Source organism: Equus quagga, chromosome 1, assembly GCF_021613505.1.
Source record: "Equus quagga isolate Etosha38 chromosome 1, UCLA_HA_Equagga_1.0, whole genome shotgun sequence".
NCBI classification, from domain to species: domain Eukaryota; kingdom Metazoa; phylum Chordata; class Mammalia; order Perissodactyla; family Equidae; genus Equus; species Equus quagga.
In genome coordinates, this window is record NC_060267.1 from 145779413 (window position 1) to 145803780 (window position 24368).

Consider the following 24368-nt stretch of genomic DNA (forward strand, 5'->3'; position numbering starts at 1 on the left):
TGAGGCAGAGCCCACCGGTCCCAACCCCAGCAGCAGGCCAATTAGCAGGAGACTGGGGAAAAACGCAGGAATGAGGATGCCTTCGCTTGTGGCACTCACCATCCTAAGCCCACTGGCCTCCCTCCACAGCCCCAAGAGAAGGTCCACTGAACCTCAACATAGGAAAAAGGAGGGGGGACCCAGGCCCCTCCTGGGGCAGACACAGCTGCTTGCCTTGGAGCAGTGATATTCAAACAAAATCTTATGTGAAGCCCAAATCATGGGCCCAAAGTGCAGCAGTTCAGTCACAGTGGGGAGTGGAGCAGGGTTCTGTCCCCTACAATTTCCCACAGGCCATGGGACACCTCCTAGAGTCCAGGGAACATGGTGTGGCACCTTGTGCTGGAACCAACTGTGTGGAGCCGGGAAAGGCAGCAGAATGGGCAAAATGCACACACCCAGGAGCTCTCTGGCCTGCTCAGCACCAGGCCACACTGAGACCTCTCTGGACCTTGGACTCCTCCTCAAGGAACTGGACCAGCCACCCCAGCATCTCTGCCTTGGGAGACTGAGAAAGTCTGAGGCAGACGATACAGATTCTGGCCCAGCCTTCATCTCCCCATGCCTCAATTTTCTCCATTTGCAGCCCTGGGTCCCAGGGAGCAGCATGGCAGCTGAACTTAGCCTCCAAAGAGTGACCCCTGATGGTAGGTATGGTAGAGTGCTAGCCCCCAGTGGCCTCAAGCCTGTCCTTTTTCTGAGTTAACTCTGGGATGGGCAGGGGGAGAGGCTCAATGGAGCTGAAGGCAAATATCCTTTTAAGATAAGAAACAGTTTACACGGCTGGGGTCTTTAGTAGAGTATCCCCAGAGTGGAGGAGGCCAGATGCCACACAACTCAACCAACATCCAAAAAATGATGAAGGCAGAGAACAGAGAATATTTAATCAGAGCTAAGGCACATGAAGCATTTATGTGACAGGTATCCTGCCAAGCAATTTATTAAATCTATTACTACCCTGAGGAGATACAGGCTCAGAGAAATAAAGCAATTTGCCCAAAGTCACTCTGCTACTGATTGGCAAATCAGCATTCAAACCCAAATGCGTCAGCCCAGGACTAGTGGGCTCCACTGCACAAAGTGATCCACAGGGGGGCAACCTGGACCCTGAGGGAGCTGACTATCAGGCCCCATCACTCTGGGGCCAAACTCGAGGCCAGAGTACTGCAGAGCACTGAACCTCCCCAACACTTCCCTGGTGGGAGGGAGGTAATGCACTCAGTGGCCTCTGACCTGGCTGCGGAGGAAGGCACTGTCTTGCTGCCTGACGCACCCTTTCTCTCTGCCCCACATCCCACTGGTCTTAGGTTCCTGCCACCCAGGCCCCTCACCGGGTGCTTCAGCCAGTGATCCTTAATGGCGGGCCGCATCTTCTTGTGCACAACCACCTCCTGCAGCTCCTCCAGTGACGGGTGTTGGCCAATCTCTTCCTCAAAGGGTAGCATGTATTCGTCCACCGGTCCTGGGGGTGAGAGAGGGCCCAGAAGGGTTACCCCAAGGTCCTGTTGCTCCCCACCCCACACCCAGGATGCTGAGGGCTCCTGTCCCACTCACCATCGGCAGCCTTGCAGCGGGACACGAGCTCCCACAGCACCAGCCCCATGGCATACATGTCAATGCGCAGGAAGGCGTCTCTCTGGAAGTTGATGGCTCCCTCAAGCACCTCAGGGGCCATGTACCGCCGTGTGCCCACCTACATGAGGACAGGGGAGGGTCTAAGAGTCACTGACCATGCACAAATGCACTCACAGCTGGACACGGAGCCCCATCCTGTGTGCGCCAGACAGGGCCAGAACGGCAGAGGTCAGAGCAGGACACCAACAACGACGGCAATCTTGATTCGCCACGTTCACGAAAGGGTCATGAGAAGTCACGGTGTAAATTATACCTCAATGATAATTTTAAAATATCACCCACTTGAGATAGCAGTAATCTAACACGGAACTGCTGCTTCTTTACTCGAGCAGCACCACAAGGGGCTCCACAGACAATGTGTATTTTACTGAGATTAAGACCAAAAACAAAAGGCAGAGGAGAATACTTAAAAATTAACAGTGAGAGAAAGACTGAGACTACAAAGATGAGCGGCCAAAACTCCAGTCAGGAATCTGGGCTTCTCAGCTGACTGGCCTGGAAGCTCTGCTGCCCTCCAGGTCTTGCTTTCCCCACTGGGAAGCGAGAGCATTGTTCTCAGAGGTCTCAGACAGCTCTGTGCTCACGTGGTGACCCTTGCCCCTGTGCCGTGCCAGCTGAGCAGAAGCGCAGTGTCTATCCCTGGACCCGCCCCCCTTTTGCACCCCCTGAGGCTTGTTACCTGCCCATGGGTATCCCCCGGGGGTTTCCCTGGCTCAAACCGAACAGCGAGGCCAAAGTCAGCCAGCACGGCCGTGAGGTCACTCTTCAGCAATACATTCTTGCTTTTAAAGTCCCTGTGGAGACAGGTGGACCAAGACAAAGCTGAACATCATGGTGCAACCCACCCTACTCCTGGCTTCTCACCATGGCTCCCAAGATACTGGAGCCTGTGCTCTACAGCCCCCAGAGACCCCAGACCAGGCCATCCCACCCTATCTGGGGAGCAGCGTCGAGTCCAGGAAGCCACACAGGCAGGCAGCTTTAAGACACTCCCCCACACACTAGGGCGAGAATCCCTAACTGCACTTCCACCAGAGCTGTCCAAGAAACACCTGCCCTGCTGGCTGGGCAGACCCCATCCCAGTCCCCACAGAATCAAAGGCCAGCCCTTGCATTCTCAGAGGGGCTGAGGGCAGGCATACTGGCCTGGGATGTGAGTCTTCTGAGAAGAATTTACAATATTTGGAATGTGAGTGAGAACAGAAGTTTAAATAAACTTCCCTGGGTTTCTGTGCAGGCCCAAGGGGCTTGAGCCCACCAGGAAGGCAGGGGCAGAGCAGGGTGCTGGCGCGTGTGCTCAGCTCCACCTTCAACTAACAGAGCCACTTTGGGTCCTCAGTCTCCCCAGTGCCTGGCACAGCCTCGTTGTGAGGATTACACTGGGGACAATAAGCACAATGCCTAGGGCCACCCCTGGCACACTTACTATGAACTACCGTTAGGGTGAACCGTATGGAGAAGTCGACTTTCAACCGTTTTTGACCTACAAAAATGGCAATTTCATAGTCATTCATTCTTTGTCATTCACGTTCTTATCATTAGGGGCCCTTCAGCTTTGAACTCTAGAATTCGAGACTCATTCCCCTCCCTCAGAGCCACAGAACCACACTAAACCAGATAAGGCTGAGTCACTTAACTTCGCTGCACTACTGTTCCTTCATCTGTAACACAGGGATGAACACCTACCTCACAGGGCAGTAAGGAGCTTAAATGAGCTGGTGTTTCTAAGTGTTAAGAGCAAGGCCTGCCATTTAGTAAGCAGTATGATGAGGAGGTAACACAGCGGCTCTCCAGGTGTAAGCCAAGGACCCCAGAGGGCCCCTGAGACTGTTTCAGGGGATCTGTAAGGTCAAAATTATTTTAATAATAATCCATTATTTGCCTTTTTTAAGCTCATTCTCTCAGGAGTACAGAGTTTTCCAGAGTTTATATACATGTGATGTCATCACTCTGACAGTTAATGGAATGTGTGTGCTCTGACACAGCAAATATCAACAGACATAACCCACATATACAAAAGTTCTTTTTAGGAGAGTAAAGAGATCCTAACCAAAAAGTTTGAGAACCACTGAGCCAAAGTAATCAAGTCAGCACTTCCTCAAGTGGCCACTAGAGGACACCAAAACCCAAGATGGTGAGGCCAGGTCGTGCCCAGGACACAGGAAGGAGGGGAAGGGCAGCGCCAGGAGGGCCCAGGTTTTGTTCCCAGTCGCTTCTGACACACCACAGAGCAGCTAGGCATGTTTATGACATTAGAACCCCCCCCCCCCCCCCAACGGGCCTTGCTCTCACCCTCCAAACTCTCTCTGCACCTCCAGGTCAAGTACAGGGAGGGTAACTGCTAACCCAGTACCTGTGGGCGATAGACGGCTTATGGCCCTCACCACGGCACCAGGGCACGTCCTCATGCAGGTAAGAGAGACCTCTTGACATTGTCTCTGCCACATGACACAGTTCGTTCCACGTGATGATGTTCCCCTTGAGGTAATCCGTGAGGGAGCCCTAGAGGAGACAGCACAGAGCTTGGGCACAGGGTCTGGGTACAGGACAGGACCCAGCCCAGCCCTGGGAGGGCTGCCTCTGTGGACCAATGGCTGGAAGGCTGGAATTGATATGGAAGGTATATGAGGCTAGGAGGGGTCAGGGGGTATTAATCATGAAGTCACTACTCTTATTCATAAGAACATATCCCAGGGTTAGGGGTTCTTACTGTAGACATTCATGTCCACACGTATGGCAGGGTCACCTTACTGTGGAAGGCCACCACCGGGACAGTGATCACCTCACCTTGGGAGTCTGTTTCCACGGGGCATGGCTCACCTTGTCGTGGAAGGCTGTGATGAGCCACAGTTCCACCTCGAGGTTGGAGCCTCGCTTCTCAGCGGCAATGAACTGCAGCAGGTTCTCGTGTTTCATGCCGGGCGTGCTGAAGATCTCCCGCTCACTCTGCCACGACTGCTTGTCCTGAGGCAGGGATGCAGCTAAACCCCACTGCAGCCACACCACCCGGCAACAGAAGCACCACCCTCACCCCATTCCCCATCCCCACCCCATCCCCAGCCTTGGCATCTGTAAGGGAGGCAGGCAGAAGACGTGGACTGAGCCAGACGGTGGAGCACAAGCCAATAGTGATCCCTGAGATCACTTAAGGCCAGCACCTGCTTTATAAACGAGGCCACTGAGGAGAGTGAGTGGCCCAGTATCACCTAACAAATGAGAGGCAGAGCCGGGCCTGACTTTGTTATGTGTCCTGGGCAACTGCTTGGGATAGACTGGTGTTGAGGGCCTCTAAGCAGAACCTGATGTCAAAAACAAAACTTGGAAAATCAGAGCGGACTGAGGTTTGGCAAAGCCCTCCCCAAGCCCTATCATGAAATTTCACCAGCCCCAATGGGGCCCATTTCTCTCTCATCCCACCTATACAGGGCCTGGACAGCCCTGGGGTGGGAAAGCTCAGGCCACAGGAGGGGAGGAGGACCCAGAGCCCCTCACACACACACCTGGAGTGGGAAGATCTTGACAGCCACAAAGTCATTCATGAGCTGCGCCTTCCAAACACAGCCAAAGCGCCCCCGAGCCTTGATCTCCAACAGCTGCAGTGGCTTCAGGCCCACCAGAGGGGACGGGGGTGGAGGTCCAGGGTCCTGGGGGAGACCAGGGCTTAACAGAGTCTGGCCTGGGCTCCCCATCTCTACCCCCGCCCTGCCCCAAACCAGCCACCTTACCTCATGGATGTCCACGTGGCCATAGGGAGGTTTTCGATGCCGGTACATCCAGAATGCCAGCAGGATGATGAGGGAGAGGCCCCCAATGGGCAGCAGCGAGTAGGCCAGCACCGTGAGCAGGGTGGGGGCTGTCGGGGGTGGCTCGTACGTGACTGGGGGACACACGGAGCCCTGGGTCACACAGCCCGCCCACTCCCGCACCTCCAGTGCCAGACCAGAGAGCCCTGCAGCCACTCTCCACCCAACTCAGGAGCTGAGAGCTCCAGGGCCAAGGAGAGACCCAAGTCTGCTCCTCCCACGGGCCCCTCACCTTCCGGGCCCCCAGCCTCTGGCAAGTGGGTGAAGCGCTCGTTGCAGAAGTTGCCTTCACAGCAGCAGAAGTATACCTGGGGGTTCTCCTCGGTGGCCACACACTCCTGCCTAGAAGCACATAATTTTCCATATACTCCCTCGACTGAAGGATGCGAGACTCTCCGGAGCCCACCCAGCCAAACCCCTGCCCACAGACCAAGAGCCTCACGGGGGAACCCTCGGGGGACAGTGTGAACCCACCTCCCCTAAAGTGGGACTCAAAGTCAGGAAGGGACAGCCAGGGTCAACATTCAGAGCCCTCCTCAGGACTGGGGCAGGGTAAAGACAGTTCCAGCAGGGCTGGGACGCTGGCACCATCCCTACTTGTCCAAGCTGTCTCAAGAACCCTTTGTCTTTTTCCTTCCGCCCTTAAATGCTAGGCTCAGTTTCATGGACATCCTGAGACCCACATGGCCCAGGGGGTGGTGTACAGTCCAGCGGGCCCCAGTGGACCTGAGAGGAGAGGTGGCCGGGCGGGGAGGGCACAGGCCACTGGTACCTGTCATAGCAGTTGAAGTCATCCAGCCAGCAGCCCTTCTTGACGAGCTCGATGGTGCCGGAGCTGTTGCGCCAGGAGGCATAGCAGTGCAGCCGCTTGTCCTGCTCGCCCTCGCAGCGCTCCAGGCCGCTCTGGTTGGTGCGCTCCAGCTCCCAGTTGGCGTTGTAGTAGATGCACTCCCGCGTCTCAGCCTCCCCACGCCCAGAACCTGTGCCCCCAGAGATGAGAGACTGCTAAGCACTGCGAAAACCCCTGCTCCCTGTCCTGGGTCCCAGGCCACCCAAGGGAGGCTGGGTGGCAGGTACCAGACCCCACATCACCCATCCATTCAGCACCTCTAAGCTTACTGTGTGCCAGCCAACACCAGCCCCCATCTTATTTTCCCCACTGCAACTGCCCCCAGGCCCAATTAAGAGGGAGAAAGCAGCAAACCTAACACCAAGGAAGGACGGATGGATATGCAGCCAGACTGATGACTAGATGCACAAAAAGGGCCTCCACCAATGCCTGAGGCTCGTGGGTCGGGGCTGCTTCCCTGCATCAGCAATTAACGGAGGGACCCTCAAAACCCCAGTGCCCATCAGAGCCACTGTGTGTGTGTGTGTGGGGGGGGGGGACCCAGCCCCAGACCTGTCCAGTAAGAATGGGGGCAGAATCTATGTTTTTAAGCACCCCTGTTTGTGTCAGGTGATTCTGATGCAGACCTCAGGCACCTCTGCCTCTGCTATTTCAGCCTCATCCCACACTCGCCACTGCGCCCCCCAGGGTGACACTACTGGTGTGTCCCCCACATGCCCCTTCCTAGACTGGATGGGAAGCAAGGACACTCCAGTGCCCTTTCCATACCCAGCTACCACTCCTGGTGCTCTGCAGGGCTAGAGAAGGTCATGAAGAATCAGGCCCTCATGTTCAGGGTAAGGCTCCCAGAGTCACCTTAGGGAACATGTACCCCAAGCAAAATGAGGGCTGACTGGTGGCTGAGCAGCGATAGCAGATGATCCTTCCAGCTGGGTGGCCCCCAAGAACCCCTGTGAACACTCTCTACCCACTCCTGTGCCCTCTTCCACCCCCTGTACCAGTGCCATCCAGGTGGCCGAACACCAGACCCCTAACTGCCCCTTCAAATATGACCTCAAACATTCACCAAATCCATCTTTCTCACCATCACCTCCAAAATAACCCCCAAGTCCCAGCCCCTAAATCTGCCCCATTGCCCCCAAGATCCTCACAGCCCTGTGAGGAGAAACGGGAAGGAGATGCCAAAAGAGGTTCCCAGGAAACAGATTCTGACTCCTAGACCTGAGGCCTGGGCCGAAGAGCTCCCAAGCCTCCATTTGGGAGTGCCCTGCCATCATTCCTTCACAGGGCATCCCTGATCAAGGGTGGCAGTGGCATTTACAACCTCGCTGCCAGAACTCCATGCACACACCCGAGAGGAAGCCAGCACCTCCAAAAAGCATCCTCCTGTCCTCTCCACACTTCTTGGGCACAGTGTGGGCTGGTGACCTGACACCATCCCTGGCTGGTCTCCCCTACAACTATTCCCACCCTAGGAAGGAGGAAGAAGGGGTCAGATTCATCCCCACAGAAGGACAGTTAGCCAGCCCACCAAGAGCCAGGAGCCCTGCTTCACCATCAGCCTGAAAGGCCAGCTGGAGCAGCAAGAAGAAGGCCCTACCCTGACCGGGGGGGCAAAGTGCCCCGAATCCTGGAGGCGTCAAGACCTTCCTCACCCTCCACTCCACCTCTAACAGTGTCCATCATGAGCAAAGAGCTTGATATCCCATGGTACCCCCAGGGAGAAGGACAATGACTGGCTGTCAAGTGGGAGGGGCCCCCCACCACAGGAGTGGCCATTCTCTGGTCAGACTCTACCCCTTCTGCATCTCCCTGGAGTGATGGGAGGCTCCTTCTAGAGGGACTAGCCAGTGGCAAGCAGCAAATCTCAAATCTCCAGGTAGAACCTAAGGGTTCAGAATCTCACCCAACCAGAATGCCAGTGTCTAGCCATGGCCCTAGCCATCTAATGCCATGGGACCTAGACTTGGACATTAGTAAGAAGAAAAAGAGTGTGGTCCTGCCCACCCAGGCAGCTGGGACCCAGCCTCATCCACAGGAAGGGCCTAAAGGGTCACAAAGGGGCTCATGCAGGGGTACACATGGGCTTCCCCCAGCCAGGCCCTATCATCCAGCATAAGGCTTAAGAGTTAAGAGAAGAACCTGACGGGACAGGGTACGCATGGGAGACCAACAGCTGAGCAAGCACACCAGAGGCCAGGACACAGGCTGGCACCTACAATGCCCACAGGCCCCTTGTCTACTTGCAGCAGCATCCAATGACTAAGTTATGCAAAGCACCCAGTCCAGAATGCACAGGGCCTCCTCTCTCAGCAGGTGGCCCACTGCATCCACAGGAACAATTCTATTGGGAGTCCCTAGAGACTTGAGACTTGTGGGGCCAGACCCCCAAGCCAGGCTGCAGACAAGGGAATTGAGTGCTCTCCCCCGTTCCCTTCTTCAACGCAGTCACCCCACATTGCCAGGCCCTTGAATATGCTTGGCTTCTTGACTTAGCACAAGTGACTACCTCTCGCTGTAAGATGTTCCCCACTTTCTCCTTTAAATTTCAGCTCTTCCCTCTCCCCAGAGACCAGGCAACCCTCTACTTCCACAGGCCCTTGTAACTCCTCCATCACCTAACTTATCATTCTTGTCAAACTACCTGCTGTTATATAAAGGAATATTTCAGACATTCAAAAAGTGTAAAAATAATATAACCAAAGATAATCCCCAAGAGAAAATAACATAATGAACACTTACGGAAGAAACAAAACATTACAAATGTGCTTGACAATTGCTTTTTAAATGTCAGGATTCCCCATAAGACTGCAGAGTTGATGAAGGCAGAAGCCTTGAGTGTCTTGAGTGCTAGTTCCGGACACATGATAGACAGACAGACAGATGATAGAAAGATCAATGGATGGACAGAAGAACACAGTCATCTCCTGGCTAGGGCAGGATTTTGAAGGGAGAGGACAACAGGAGGAATGAAATCAGCCTGCAGCCCAAGCCTTAGGGTCCTCAGAGGAGTTTCCACCTCCACCCAGACAACAAGCAACAAGCCCCCTGTGCAAGGCTAGGAGCCCGAACAAGGAAGGTTGACAGACATGGAGCGTGGCCCGAGGCTGGCCCAGCTCCTCTCCAGGCCACTGATCAGGCAGGGACCCCTCTGGCACCATGGGCAGGACCCAAGTGCACAGGGCTGGGAACTCCAAATCTCAAGGCTCTAGGTAGGACCCAAGGGTCCAGGATGTGACTGGACCCCCATCTGGCCAGATCCTCCTACAGGTGACCAAGAAAAAGTCAGTCACGAGCTGGCCAGACTGTTCAAATCCTGGCTCTGACAGTTCCTAGCTGTGTGACCCTGGGCAAGTTACCCAGCCACTCCATGTCTCTCTTTCTCCACTTGTGAAAAGGGGATATTAAGGATAGTACCTTTTCCAAGATCAAAATGAGTTAATGCATTTTAAGAGTGGTTAACATAATGGCTGGCATGTTAGCTGTTATATTAGAGCCATACCCATCCCCTGCCACCTATGACAACCCTTAACACAAGCCCCTCTGGAGGCCCCCTTGACCACCAAGTCGGGAGTGTACATACCCACGCCTGCAAGAGCTTTGCATTTAGAGCCCCAGGGGGGACCTGGGGAGACTGAGAAACTCCATGCCGCTCCCATACCATACCGGGTTCTGCTGCCAGCTGGAGATGCTGGGGCCTCCCCACTTCCTCCCTCCTCCCTGGCGCTCTGCTTCTGCATACACTCGGCTATTTATAGCTTCTGGCTACACTCCAACCACAGGCTGCCTTTTAATAGACACAGGGCTCCTGCCTACACTCATGGAGCCAGGGCACCCATGCACAGGAGTGCCCACTCCCCCGACCTCCAGCCCACTCATCCATCTTGGCAGAGGAAGCTGTGCTCCTAAGACGGGGTGCTGCGTGCCCCCTCATACCTGCTGCCTCACAGCCCTGAGGGGAGCAGGACCCCAGACACCTGGGCAAGGGGCTCGCTATATCCCTGAGCCACAGCTAACCCAACCACTGGCATCTATAGGAACCAGGTATATAAGTGGCAGTGTCCCCAAGAGTCAGTCCCTATGTTCCAGGGGCCTACATTTTGGTGGAAAGAAGTCCCCAGTGCTCCCCAAGCCCTCAGTCCAGCCGGGACAGAGAAACCTCACTCCTCAACATACACCACCACCAAAAAAAACACATGCAGATTCCACTCTAAACTGACATTCCAGGGAGCTGGACCTAAGTTTTGACACTCCAGGACAAGCACTCCGGAGGTCTGTTTCCCCAGTCCAGTCAGCCTTGGACACACCCCTCTATGCAGTGGGGAGAAAAGGGGGAAATCTGACCAGGGTCCTGCCTTTGAGGGACTCCAAGTGCAATGGGGAGAGGGAAGAGTGACGGATGGGTGGAAAAGTGAGGGGTGGTTAAGGCCGAGCCTTGGAGAGAGGATCTAAACCTGGAGTGGCCACGCCTCCCCTGGGGACCCAGGCTCTGGTCTTGGGGTGCGTCCAGCCCAGTCAACATCTCCCAGAGGAACTGCAGACCCAAGCAGCCACTGGGCCATGGCACTCCACCCTTGGCTCCTGGAGGCCCCTGGGGAGCCCCTGCCCTCTCCAGGGGGTAGGTGCCCAGCCCCAGCCAAGTAGGCACTGTGGAGCACTGAGACAGAAATGCCACCCGCCACCTCAGGCCCCTTCTGCCAGCACACCGAGGGGCCCCCTCCCAGAAGCCTCTACACTGAGAGGTAGCCAAGTGAGAACGACGGAGGGAACCTGGCATTCTCCCTCACTGTCCAGCCTCCAGCTCTGCCCAGAGAGGAGGGGTAACCTCCCCGCAGACGGCAGCCAGGCTCCCTTCCTAGGAGGCTCCTTCCTTAAGCTCCCCAGCCCTCCCTGCTCAGAAGGCAGCCCTGCAGTTTGTTGAGCACCTGCCGCCCCAGCAGGTTCCCCCAGAGGAGCCAAGGAGGGCCTGGAGACCTAAAGGTTAGGGGTCCCAGTGACGGTATCCGTGTTAATGACTCCACCTCCCCCAATCCACACACCAGCATCTTCACCATCCTCCCCACAAGCAGAGTAAGGATGGTGGGGGGTCGGGGGGAGGCTGGGGGAACTCAGAGAATCTAAATGGTGGGGGAAGGGGACGAGCAGAAAGGCTAGTGTGTAAGAAAGACAGAGACACATACACACACTTGAATGTGAAGGCACTGCAGAGTGGAACATATGTACAACGGGGCAGCAAAGAATCCAAAACGTACCCACATTTTGTCTTCGAATTTCTTTTACACACACGAATAACTCAAGTATCTGTTTCTAGCAGCCAAACACAATCTCTGACACATCTGCTTTTTGCCCCCTCACCCATGTATTTGTGAGCCATCGAAATTGATACACACTGACTTAACAAACACCTAGCAGGCACTATAATAAGCATTTTACCAATAATAACTTATTTAATCCTCATGACAACCCTGTGAGGGTCCTTGTTTTGCAGATGAGGAAACTGAGGCACAAAGAAGTGAAGTCACTTACCCAAGTCATTTATTAAGCGTCAAAACCAGGCATCAAGCCCAGGCAGCCTGGCTAGAGCACAGCCCTTTACGTGCTCTGCTGCCCCTCCAGCAGCTCTGCAGTGCATTCACACTCGGTGCTGTGCATCAGGCCATGGTACGACCTTACTACAACTTAAGTATCCATCGTCCTGTTGGACTTTCGGGTTATTTATAACGTTTCTGATTTAAGCACTGCCACTAAGAAGCCTCTCGAAGCCCCTTTTAGTGTTTTCTTGTGCTCATGTGTGGGCATTTCTCTAGGATATACACCCAGAGGCTATAGGGTATGAGCATCTCCAACTCACTAGATGCCATCAAACTGTTCTCCAAAGTGGATGTATCAACTGATTTTCCCAACAGACTACAGCCCCACTGAGCCATGCCCTCACCCCTGACATTTGCTAACTGGATCAGTGTGAAATGGTGTATTATGGTTTTGAGCCCCATTTCCTCATGACTTGTGAGGCTGATCATCTTTTTGCATTTATCAGCCTCTCCTGAGAACTGTCTGTTCACCTCCTTTCCCATTTTTCTGTCAGGTTGCTTTTCCTTTGAGTCGTAGAAATTCTTTAAATATTCTTAATAATAAAACTTTCCTTACTATATAGTAACCCTCTTCATTTGTTCACTTGCTCTTTACCAAAAAGTCTACTTTATCTGATGCTAACATAGCTATATGACATTTCCTGAGGTTAGTATTCTCCCGATTTATCTTTCTCCAACTTTTACTTTAAACGTTTTTGTATTTTTGCCCCATTCAATCTAACACTGTCTTTGACCTAGAATTGAATCCCATCACATTTATGATTAATTCTATGTTTAAATTTGTTTTTTCTCTACTGCTACCACCAGTGGATTATCTTTTTTAACTCCATATCTGATCCTATTCTGGTCTAGAACTTACGCACTCTATTTCTATTCTACCCCTTTAAATTTTAATATGTACATTTATGCTAAAAGCCTAAAGTCAATCAACATCTCTAGCATCCCTCATAGAACTTTAATTGTTCTTACTCCACTACCCCCTTCTAATTTACATTTAATTAGTTTAAAATAATACTTGTGTTCAGTATTTAATCTGTTATTGTGGTTCTTCTCTGCCTCCCAAAGCAGATATTATTTGTGTTTTACAGTCATATTTTCTTATGTGTCACATGTTTATCAGCTTGTCTGCTCACTCATTCCTCCTGCATCTCTCCTCTTCCTTCCAGGACTACTGTCCTTCCTGAAAGACATCTTCCTTCAGTAAAGACCTTTAGGCAGAGAAGCCTTTGTTTGCTTTTCTGAAAATGTTATTTTGCCCTTTTTCCTAACTGACAATTTAGAAGAGCATGAACTTTTAGGTTGAGTTATATTCTCTCGGTAGTTTGAAAATATTATTCCACTATCTTCTGGCTTCTACTATTGTTGCTGAAAAGGCTGGTATTAGTTTAACTTTGTACATACTCTATGTACGAAGGCAGCCAGGGGGGAAAAGACAATCTCTTTGCAGTTTCTCTACAAGCTATGTGTCTAAGCATGTGTTTAAATTTATTTATACTGCTTAGAAGAATATACTTTCAATCCGATGATTCACGTCTATTATCAATTCTGAAAAATTCCTGGCTTTTATCAATTTAACTATTGCACTTCCCCAATCTATGATTCTGAAATTTCTATCCCAAGTATATTAGACATGCCCATTCCACCCGGTCCCTAAGTCTGCTTTCACATTCTCCAATTCCGTGTATAAGCACCATTGTAGATAATTCCATAGAGCCTAACTTCCAATTCATTAATTCTCTCTTTAGCTGCGTCTAATTCCTTAGCTCTAAACACTGTTTAGCTCTTCTACTTAATTTATAAATTCAATTGATCTATTTTTTAACTTCTATAAGTTCTATTTTAAAAAACCTCTTGGTCAATTTTTGATATTTCTGTTCTTTGCCATACTTCCAAATCCCTATCTTATAATTCCACAATTTAACTTCTTGAACATCTATTTCCACCATTTGTTATTTCTGATAATTTTTACTCATGGTATCTTGTTTCCTTCTGTCTTTTGGAATTCTGGATACTGACCTTATGTTCAGTAGGGCCTTTCCTGTGGGACTATGTGAGGCCAAGTTTGAGGGGGCAACCGTCCAGAGATCATATATATTTTTGTTTCTGCCAAATTCACTAGGACATTACCAACCTGGAATCACTTTAATTGCTCAACTTTGAGGTTCCCAGAGAATAAAGATGGTATAAGCTTCAACTGCAAGCTCACGTAAGCACGGCACTATGGTTATAAATTCTCAGGGAAACTACTTGATGCCCAGCAACCTAAGCCAAACAATTTCACTATCCATTTTGTCAGCAAAAGGATGCTTCTTCTAGTCCATACTTCACTGAGGGTATAACTTTGTGGAAGTCCCATCATGTGAGAGCCTCAGTCTCAATTCCACATCTTGTCTCCCGTGCCTTGCACACTGCTACTAAACTCGCATCTCTAAATTATGGAGAGAGGCAAAGTCCCCCCAGGAAGCAACAACTTTAGCTAGTGGAGGTGTACACCTCTAGTTTCCAGCTTCCTCTTGCTTTTCTCTTACTTCCTTATACATGCAGCTATGCATATGCATTTAAAAAGGATATTTATTATACTGTTTCCAGCATTTCTATGCGTCTTACATGAGGAGATTTTTCAGCTGTTTTGTTCACTACTATTGCCAGAAATGGAAGTCCAGGAGCACTTTCCAAGGGTGACAGAAGGAGCTCTATCTGCCTTCAGAAGTCCAGCCTAGGAACAAGGAATCAAGCCAGGTCCCCTCAAGGCACTTCCAACTTTGACTTTATAAACAAGTCCCTGGCACCATCCTCCCATACAAGGTGTGGGGTCCATTCTCTGGAATAATACTTGCCTTTCTCCAGACACCATCATTTTTGAAGAATATTGGAGAGAGAGCTTCTAGGTAAAGGTCAAGGGTTATACACAAATATTACTTTTGCTCCCTCCTGTAATCCCACTAAAGCTACAGCAAAGAAGTTTTTAAGGCATAAACCCATAAGGACAAAGAGAACGGGAGAGAACCAGAAAAATAACATTTTGGAGTTGGAAAGCAAACACTCAAGTGGTCAGTGATCATACAGACTCCTAAGTTGGCTGCAGAGAAAGGTGAGAAGCAGTATGATTTGCACCACAGAATCCTCCAAAACTCAGGAATTTGTGGCACCAGCTATCTTTGGAAGAGAGGGGTAAGATGAGTCAAAGACAGAAGGGTTGGTTGGTAAAGGGCAGCCAGATCCTCTGATCTTACTACCACTCACCACAGCTGCAGGCCATCCTTCCCTTGACCCTGCAGAGAGCAGAAGGTTATTTTCTACAGAAAATAAAACAGAGAACCTCTGGACAGGGAGGAGGAGGCACACTCGAGGGTACGGTACCACACTGAAACAAGAGAAATACAGAATATACCAAATATAGAAACCCCTAGCTCTCTTGCTCCTGTGGCTCCCAGAATTTTAGCAGCCAGGCCTATACACATCCCCACCCCCCACCACCAAATAGAAAACAGAAGATACTTCTCAAGAGAATCTAACTAGCTTCAAAAACAGCCCAATGGAATCATCCTACATTTGGCACATTCCACTCACGAGCTCAGAGCTTTCAATCTGTATTCAGGACCATCCCTAAACATGAACAAGTCTAGGAAAGTCACTTACTTGAAAGACAGAGATAAAAACAGAAAAAAACCAACTTGGAGAAAACAGAGATTATTCAGGGAGATGAGCAACTTCAAAATTATATCAATATCCTCAGAGAGATAAAAGGCAATGCACCCATGAAAAATGAATAGGATGGCATTGTTAAAAGACTAGATAACAAAAGAGCTCTCAGAAAGTACAAATACATATATATGATGGCAGAAAAAATGAAAATCAACAGAAGGATTAGAAGATAACATTAAAGGGGCTGGCCCAGTGTGGCGCAGCAGTTAAGTGCACACATTCTGCTTTGGCAGCCTAGGGTTCACCAATTCAGATCCTGGGTACAGACATGGCACCACTTGGCAAGCCATGCTGTGGTAGGCATCCCACATATAAAGTAGAGGAAGATGGGCACGGATGTTGACTCAGGGCCAGTCTTCCTCAGCAAAAAGAAGAGGATTGGCAGCAGATGTTAGCTCAGGGCTGATCTTCCTCAAAAAAAAAAAAAAGAAGAAAACATTAAAGAACCTCACAAGAAAGTAGAGCAAACACAGAAATATACAGAAAATAGGAGAAAAAAGAGAAAAGACAAAGAATTTAGAGGCCCAGTCCAGGAAGTCCAACATGTAAATAACAGGAGTTCCAGAAAGAGGAAACAAAAAGGAAGAAATCAAAGACAAGCACAGTGGATAAAAACAGGCCTCCCCACTAAGGAAAATCACTGTGCCTTCACAACACAGTGGGGACAAGAAAACACCCTACAACAAATGTCTAGCAAGAGAAAAATGTCAGCTATAAAGGATTAGGAATCAGAAGGGCTTTGAACTTCCAGTAGCCAACACTTGGATGCTAGAATACAATGGCACAGTGCTTCACAATTTGGAAGGAAAAAGACTTCCTATTTATAAATACCCATACTCAGTTAGCTATCAATGAAACATATAGGCTGTAGTGAGTAAAGCAAGATCACAAAAATGTACCTTCTATTCACCCTTTCTCAAAAGGTACTAAAGGATATGCTCCACAAAAATGAGGGAGTAAACAAAGAAAGAGGATACAAAAACCCAAAAGTCCAACACAGGAGCTAAGTGATAGGTATCTTCAAGATGATGAGTAAAAGACATACAGGGTGACAGCTGGTCCAGGGTACAAGCCTCAGTCCGCATGTAAACTCTGTTCAAATTTCTGGCTGACCCTTAACTACGCAGGCAGAGAATACATTCCAAGCACCCAAGTAAGCCTAAAAGAATTGAACAGATATTTCAGCAGCTGCCCATCACAGAAGAAAGATTTTTAATTCAGTCATTTTAACTATCTAATACAAAAACAAAGCAATGCTTTTGAGAGGAACATAAACATAACAGAATCCAGTCTTTACAATTATCATTCACAACATTCAAATCTAATCTAAGAGTAGATAAAAAATAGGAAAATGTGTCTTATACTCAAGAAAATACAATCAATGGAGATTGACTCTAAGATGATCGGATGTCACAATTAGCAAAGAGTTTAAAGTAACTATTAGAAGCATGCTCAAGGAAGTAAAGGAAAACATGCTCCAAAGAATGCACCAATAGGATATCTAAGCAGAGAAATAAAACCTGTAAAAAAAGAACCAAACGGAAATTCTAAAATTGAAAATCTGAAATAAAAAATTCACCAAAACAGGTTGAACGTAAATAGATGGAAATAAGTGTATCACGCCAACATAAGCTAGAGTGGCTTTAAGATGAAATTCTACAACAGGGAGACACCAAAATGGCTGACTTACTCCGCTGTTGAAGCCCCACCAATTAGTAGTACTCCCCAATATTGAAACAATTTCCCATAATAATGAAATAGCACTTAAAAGAAAAAAACTGGGGGCTGGCCTGGAGACATAGTAGTTAAGTTCGCACACTCCACTTTGGCGGCCCAAGGTTCACAGGTTCAGATCCTGAGCACAGACCCACACACCACTTGTCAAGCCATGCTGTGGTGGCATCCCACATACAAAATAGAGGAAGACTGGCAAGAGATGTTAGCTCAGGGCCAATCTTCCTCACAAAAAAAACAAAAACAAAACTGAAATGCTTTGATTTTTATTGGAAAAACTGTCCATTTCTCAACTTGTGTTGTTTCTCCTGTCTCTTAAAGTAAGCATCCATATAGGCATGGATATATTTCTGGACTTTCTATTCTATTCCATTGTCTATTTAGCTATCTTGCACCAATAGCTTACCATCTTAGTTACTGCAGCTTTACAACGAATCCTGAAATCCAGTAGGCACACCTTTTTCCTCAAGACAACCTTGGCTTTTCTCAATCCTTTGCATTTCCAAATTGTTTTACTATCAGGATTAACTAAAGATTAAACCCTAAAGGCTTTTTCTGCACTCTACTGAGATAAGACTATAGCTTTTCTTTACTCTGTGAACATGCAGATTAGATTTTTCAATCATTATATCAACAACACATTTTTGGGATCAAAACATCATGATGTATTATTATTTGTACATATTGCTGGATTCTATTTGTGAATGTTTTAAGGATTTTTGCATCTTATGTCCATTAGGGATATTAGTTCTATTTATCTCTCCTACTCTATGTTCCCTTATCTCTCTTTTATTGTCTTCTTTTCAATTTGAGAATTCTCTATTATTCCATTTTCCCCCTTTATTAGCTTGAAAGTTATAATCTTTCTATCCTTTAGTGGTTATCCAGAGATTACAGCATGCCTTCTTGACTTATCAAAATCTCACATTAGCTGCTAGTTTCACCCTCTTTCCGAAGGACAACGTAAGAACTTTCAGAACAGTTAAATTCCATTTTTACTCCATTCCATATGCTCATATAGCACTGCCGTCATGTGGTTTGTTTTTAGGTGTATTCCAAACTCAGTAACACACTTCTCTCATAAAATAAATGTCTGAATATTTATACTTTTCATTGTTGCTCATTCCATTCTACACCTCTGACCTTCCAGCTAGATCATTTTCCTTCTGCCTGAAGAACACCCCCTTTACTTGATATCCTCATTCTTGAATGACAGTTTCATTTGATACAGAACTTTAGATTGACAATTATTTCTTTAGCACTTAAAGCTATCATTCCATTGTCTTCTGGCTTTCACAGTTTTTGATAAGTTAGCTGTCAATACAACCATTGCTCCTTTGATAGCAATGCTTTTTTCTCTGACTGTTTTTTAAGATTCTCTGTCTTTGGTTTTAAGAAGTTTGGCTGTGATAGAAACAGATGTGGAATTTATATATCTTATCCAGGTTCACCAGAGCTTCTTGAATCTGTGGCTTAATATCTTTCATTCATTTTACAAAGTTCCCAGCTATAATGTCTTCTGCCTCATTCTCTGTCCTTTATGTCTGTGGCTCTGATTACATGAATCCTAGACCTTCTCTCTTCATCCTCTATGTGTCTTTCCTGCTCTTCTGTATTACCTTTTTGTCTCTCCAAGGTTCAGTCTGTATATTATCTACTGATCTATCTTCCAGTTCACTAATTCTCTCTTCAGTTGCACCTAATCTCCTGATAAAATGATTCACTGAGTTCTTAATTTCTGTTGGTCTACAGGTCAGTTCTATAACAGATTTTTCATTTGCTTGCTTTATATATATATATAAGCTTGGTTTTTTTTTTACTGAGGAAGATTCACCCTGAGCTAATACTCATGCCAATCTTCCTCTATTTTTCAGTATGTGGCCCCTAGCACAGCATGGCTGCTAACAGAATGGTGTAGGTCCGTGCCCAGGAACCAAACCCAGGCTGGTGAAGTGGAGTGCACTGAATTTAAACACTAGGCCACCAGGGCTGGCTCAGTTGTTAGATGTCTTTATAGCTCTCTTCTGAAATTTCCACTTTCATTTCCTTGATTATAGTGAGCACTGCTATTTTTCAGTATGTGTATAACTCCAATCTGGAGCTCATCCAGGTCTACTTCAACTGTGATGTTTCTGTTGGCTATTTATTTTAAATGACCAGCCAGTTATTATATGTGCAAAATTGTTTGTAGAAATAATTTGAGGCCTAGAATGATGTAATATTCCTAGAATGATGTTACAGGTGCTTTTGGCAGGCAGCTAAGGGCACCATTAATTCCAGAACATCTTAATCAAACTTTAGAGTGTGTCTTCTTTTGGCTCCCCCTCACCCCTATGCCTTTGGGTCCTAACCCAAAAGGAGGGGTTCACTACATCCACCCCCCGTTTAGAACTGCAATTCCTGTCTTCCTAGCCCCACAAGGCTATCAGATGCAAGGCTCAGCCTCTCAGGTGCCCATATGGAAGGACTGAAAACAGACTCAAATGTCAAAGTCCCCACTCAGGGCTTCTGTTCTCACACAGATCCTGGCCTGGTAGGTCTTTACTATCTTCTTAGCTATACAATGCTTTCAACCAGAGAAGTTTTTTTAAATTGTCCATCTTTTCCAGATGCCTTCAGAAAGGTTGGTCCTGATAATCAAAAGAGGAAGTGTCCATATCTAGTTTTCACTCAGCTTTTAGACATACTTTCAGGACCCTAAACCACCCAAAGGGGTTACCTCTACATATACATAGAAACTGCGCTCACGAGTGTAGATAAGACTGCCCATGGGAAGTGTTAACTGAGAACAACACAGACCCCAAAGCAGAGTCCTGAAAAAAGGTAACTTCCATTTCAAAGTGTAACTCAAGAGGAAAACAGAATTTACTTTCAACCAACTTTATAACTTCAGACTGTTACGGCCTGAACTATGTCCCCCTCAAAATTCATAACCCCAGTGTGACTGTACTGGAAGATAAAGCCTTTAAAGAGATAATTAGGTCAAACAAAGTCATTAGGGGAGGCCATAATCCAATGGGACTGGTGTCCTTAAAAGAAGAGGAAGAGACAACAAGAATATACACACACAGAAAAAAGACCATGTGAGGACACAGCAAAGAAGGCAGCTATCTGCAAGCCAAGGAAAAAGGCCTGACTACAAACCAACGCTGCCAGCACCTTGATCTTGGACTTCCAGCATCCAAAACTGTGAGAAAATAAATTTCTGTTACTTAAGCCACCAAGTCTGTGATATTCTGTTACGGCAGCCCTAGCAGACCAATACACAGACAGTGCACATCACCTGTACAATGTAGGAAAGGGGACTGGGACATCAGTCATACTAGAAACAGTACCACAAATCCAGTGTCACCTAAATCGAAGAGCAGGACCTGCCAAGTGGGCTTACACAGGGAATCCCAGTAAAACAGTGGTGAAAGAGTAGATAGCACGCTGAAGAAGGAGTCTAGCAAAGCAGGCACCCTGGAGAACAAGTCAGCTCAAACTGTCTTCCCTAATTCTTCAGCCAGTCATGGCAGAAGGTTATGCAAGGGAACAAGGCACACCCTTCAGGCAGGAACTGAAGCTCACCAGAGCCCCTTCTGTCATGAGAAACTTCTCACCAGACTAGAAATTCTTCTACAGGTTTCTCCGATACCCCCTACCACCACTATCATGACATGCGAAATCAGGATCCTGCCATGCCAAGATCTTGTCAAATACACTGGGCTCACCAGTAGTGCCCTGTTACACACAGCTCCTCAAAACCTTCAGCAAGTGCCTCAGTCTCTCTGGAGGGCGGAAGCAGAAAGGAGCATGGTGAGAGAGCACATACAGTCACACGCATGCACTTCCTTCCATCTCAAACCCAGACCAGCACATCCTGCTAGCCCACTGCTTACCCTCCTATGTAAGCAAAGTAACCAGGAGACTCAGACACGGGAAGCAGCCTCTCTGGCTCTCCTCAGACACTAGGCCAGAAGCAGCGAGCACTCTCCCTGTCCCTTCACGAAGTGGGCTATTCCTACATTCTGTAATCTAGCATTTCTAGAGGGGAAGAAGTGCTCAGAGATTGCTGCAGAGGGTCACCTGCCCTCTCAACTGGCTTCTGCCCCCACTGCCGTCACCTGGGTAGCCTCAAAAGAAACAAACAAACCACAGTATAGTCATTTTCCAGTATCTATTAAAATTTAAAATATACATGTCATATGACCCAGAAATTCCTCTTCTTGTCACCTATCCTTGAGAAACAATCTGTATAAACTATATACAATCAGGAAGCCCATCAATAGGAGACTAGATAAAATGGAGTCTATACTCAAACTTTGAAATTTCACACAGCTATTGAAAAGATCGAGGTAGATCCATATATAGATTGCCAAAACATATCTCTGAATTTAAAAAGCCATGCCATGCAACAGCACAGATGCAAGTCACAAACATGGTGAGAAAAGATGGACACAAAACAGTTCATTCTGTAAGATTCCATTCACTTAAAGCACAAAAACAGGCAAAACTGACACATGCTGTTAGAAGTCTGGATAGTGGTTACCCTTAGGGGTTTAGGGGGTAGAGACTGGAATGGAGCAAGAGACAGCAGGGGGTGGGAGGGGAGTGGCTAGTAAATTTCTGATTGTTGATCTGGATGCTGATTACATGAGCATATTCAATTCGTGAAAATTCATCAAGCTGTCACTTATAGTAATCACACTGTTCTATAGATATTTTATTTTATACATCACTTAAATGTTGAAAAGAGCAATACAATTTTAGGTAAAAAAAAAAAAAAACCCCTCCCTATTTCTCTAAATATTTCTATAGATGGTAAAATATCTAGAAGGATATCTACCAACCTGAGAAGGCTCACTTCTGGAGGAGGACTCAGAATGGGGCCAGGGGTGATAAAGGAGACCCCGGTTTTATCTGTAACATCTAAATTTCTGCAATTGAATTTATATATATTATTTGTAAAGCTAAAAATTAATAAAATTTAAAACGAGAAGAGCAGTGATGGCCAAAGTGAACTCTACTGCCCCAAGTACACCCCAGGTGGCTAACCAGGAGACCTGTGGGTGAGGGGAGTTTTGAGACTGGTTTTTCAGGGTAGGGTAGACAAGACTGCAGTGCATGGCTCTCTTTTCCCTGAGTGGCCCTGCAGGACACACTCTCACATGGGGGGTTCACAGGAGGGGCCAGCCAGGTGGGAAAGGAAACCAGAATTCACCTCTTTAAATTTTCTGCCCCTCTATTTTCTAAGCCCCAGAGCAGATGAACCCTGATCCCCTATGTCCTCAGAGCACAGAGATGCTGGACCTCCTTATGTGCCCTGCGCCACAGGGCTCCCCTCTAAGCCACCTACCGCCTAAGCCAGCAGTTCCGAGGGAGGCCCTGGTCTGCCTGGCTTGTGAGCACCTGAAGGGAATGTCAAAACTTACGTGAGAAGGAAATTTCCAAAAAGTACATAAAGTAAGGGTTTCTTAACCCATGGCTGCTAGCCAAGGGTTCTGAGAACTCATGCATGCTTTCTTAATCAATGGGGGGGAAAGGGAAAAGAGGGCTGTCAATGACGCTGAACATTAAAAGGCATTGTCCTCATACCTGAAAACATTGTACACCACTACATAAACCAGAAGAAAAAACATCCTGTCATCAACACTCAAGAAAGTCAGCTTCCAAGTCAGCCTCTTGCTTTCACTGGTTCAAGTCTAAGAGGCAAGGAGGGGCCCCACCCTCTCCTTGGATGGACAGACAACAGCTGGTCTGGTCACATCTTCCGAAAAGCTCGGCCACAAATCCCGGGAAGCAGCCTCCTCCATCCTCCAGCCAAGAGCTTGGGTTTCCAACCAGCCTTCCTTTTCCTTCCCCGGAACTAATTTTAGACTCCTTGGTTGTCAGAGAGGAACTGAAATAGTCGGCAGAGGAACGTTTGCAAACAAGAACATGAGCTCACCTCACAAAACACCTCAGCTCCAGCCCAGAAACTGGTCAGAGAGAAGTCCCACTGATTGTACAGCAGGCCAAGCCCCAAGAGAAGGTCCCCCCAGGAGGAGGACCATACATCTGCCCAGTGGGGCAGGATTCCTTTCCAACACCCACTCCCAGCAATCACATGTCCATGAATGAAAACACTCAGCTAGGGCTGCCTAAGACACTCTGAACATGTCTGTGTACAGCAAGATTGGAAGTACCAGGGCAAAGCACAGGGCAGTCCACAGGCAGGAAGCATGACTGATTCTGGGCCAGGAGGAGGCATGGCTGACCCCCAAACAATCCTGGCCTGCGTGACCATCCCAGCCTGCAGTGTCAGTTGGTTTCCAGTATCTATCATTGTCTCACACAGACATCACTCAGAAACAAAAAACAAAGACTCAGAAGAAGGCAGCAGCATCTCCTCTCCCCCATCTTCAACACCACCCAGCAACCTGAGCATCCAGGAGCAGCACCACCAGCACCTCAAGGAACAGGGACCTCTTGGGCTGGGCTGGACCTGGGAGTCTGGTGAAGACCAAAAGGAAGCCCCAAACGTGGGGATGGGTGTCTATTCTGGAACAAAGGATGGTGATAGAAGGGGAGGGAAAGGAAAGAAGACAAAGAATTCTGAGAAGGCAACAAAGTTCCCTTTGGAAAGACCCCAAAGAGATGGAAATAGGAAGCCTCAACTCCAGCAAGAAACTCTTTAAAATAAGCACTTCACACAACAGTGATGTGGAGAACTGGGAAACTGAGGATTTCAGGGCAGCTTCCTCCAGCCTCAGAACCCAGTCAGTTCCCAGTGCAGCAAGCTGTGTCTTGCTGAGTTCAAGATCAGAGAAGAGCCCCTCAGAAAGCCGTTCCTAGCAGAGCTGGGTGTCGGTCAGAGGAGGAGTGGAGGACAAACACGGGTGCTGAAAGGCTGCCAGGCCCAACACACAGGCGCCCACAGAGATCACCCCTTCCGTCAGGGCCTGCAGCGCTGGCGCTGGCCGTTCTGCCCACCACACCTCCCCAGGTCCCCAGGGAAGCGCGCCCTGCACTCCAATTCCCTGGGGCCAG

At 48.3% G+C, this 24368-nt stretch overlaps 1 protein-coding gene across 4 annotated transcripts in view; it reads right to left on the reverse strand.

The window, feature by feature from the left end:
- The window catches only part of ACVR2B (activin A receptor type 2B), a 39890-nt gene that overhangs the window by 10102 nt on the left and 5420 nt on the right, over positions 1-24368 (reverse strand). For 2 of the 4 annotated variants that reach the window (XM_046676863.1, XM_046676847.1), the window contains exons 2-10: positions 6250-6457; positions 5710-5819; positions 5400-5551; positions 5175-5318; positions 4495-4638; positions 4028-4176; positions 2354-2468; positions 1594-1732; positions 1371-1501 (exon numbers count right to left, since the gene is read on the reverse strand). In XM_046676863.1, the coding sequence (XP_046532819.1) occupies positions 1371-1501; positions 1594-1732; positions 2354-2468; positions 4028-4176; positions 4495-4638; positions 5175-5318; positions 5400-5551; positions 5710-5819; positions 6250-6457 (1292 nt within the window). Of the gene's footprint in view, positions 1-1370; positions 1502-1593; positions 1733-2353; positions 2469-4027; positions 4177-4494; positions 4639-5174; positions 5552-5709; positions 5820-6249; positions 6458-24368 lie in introns of all 4 variants that reach the window. The other 2 variants (XM_046676854.1, XM_046676839.1) reach the window with 2 other exon arrangements.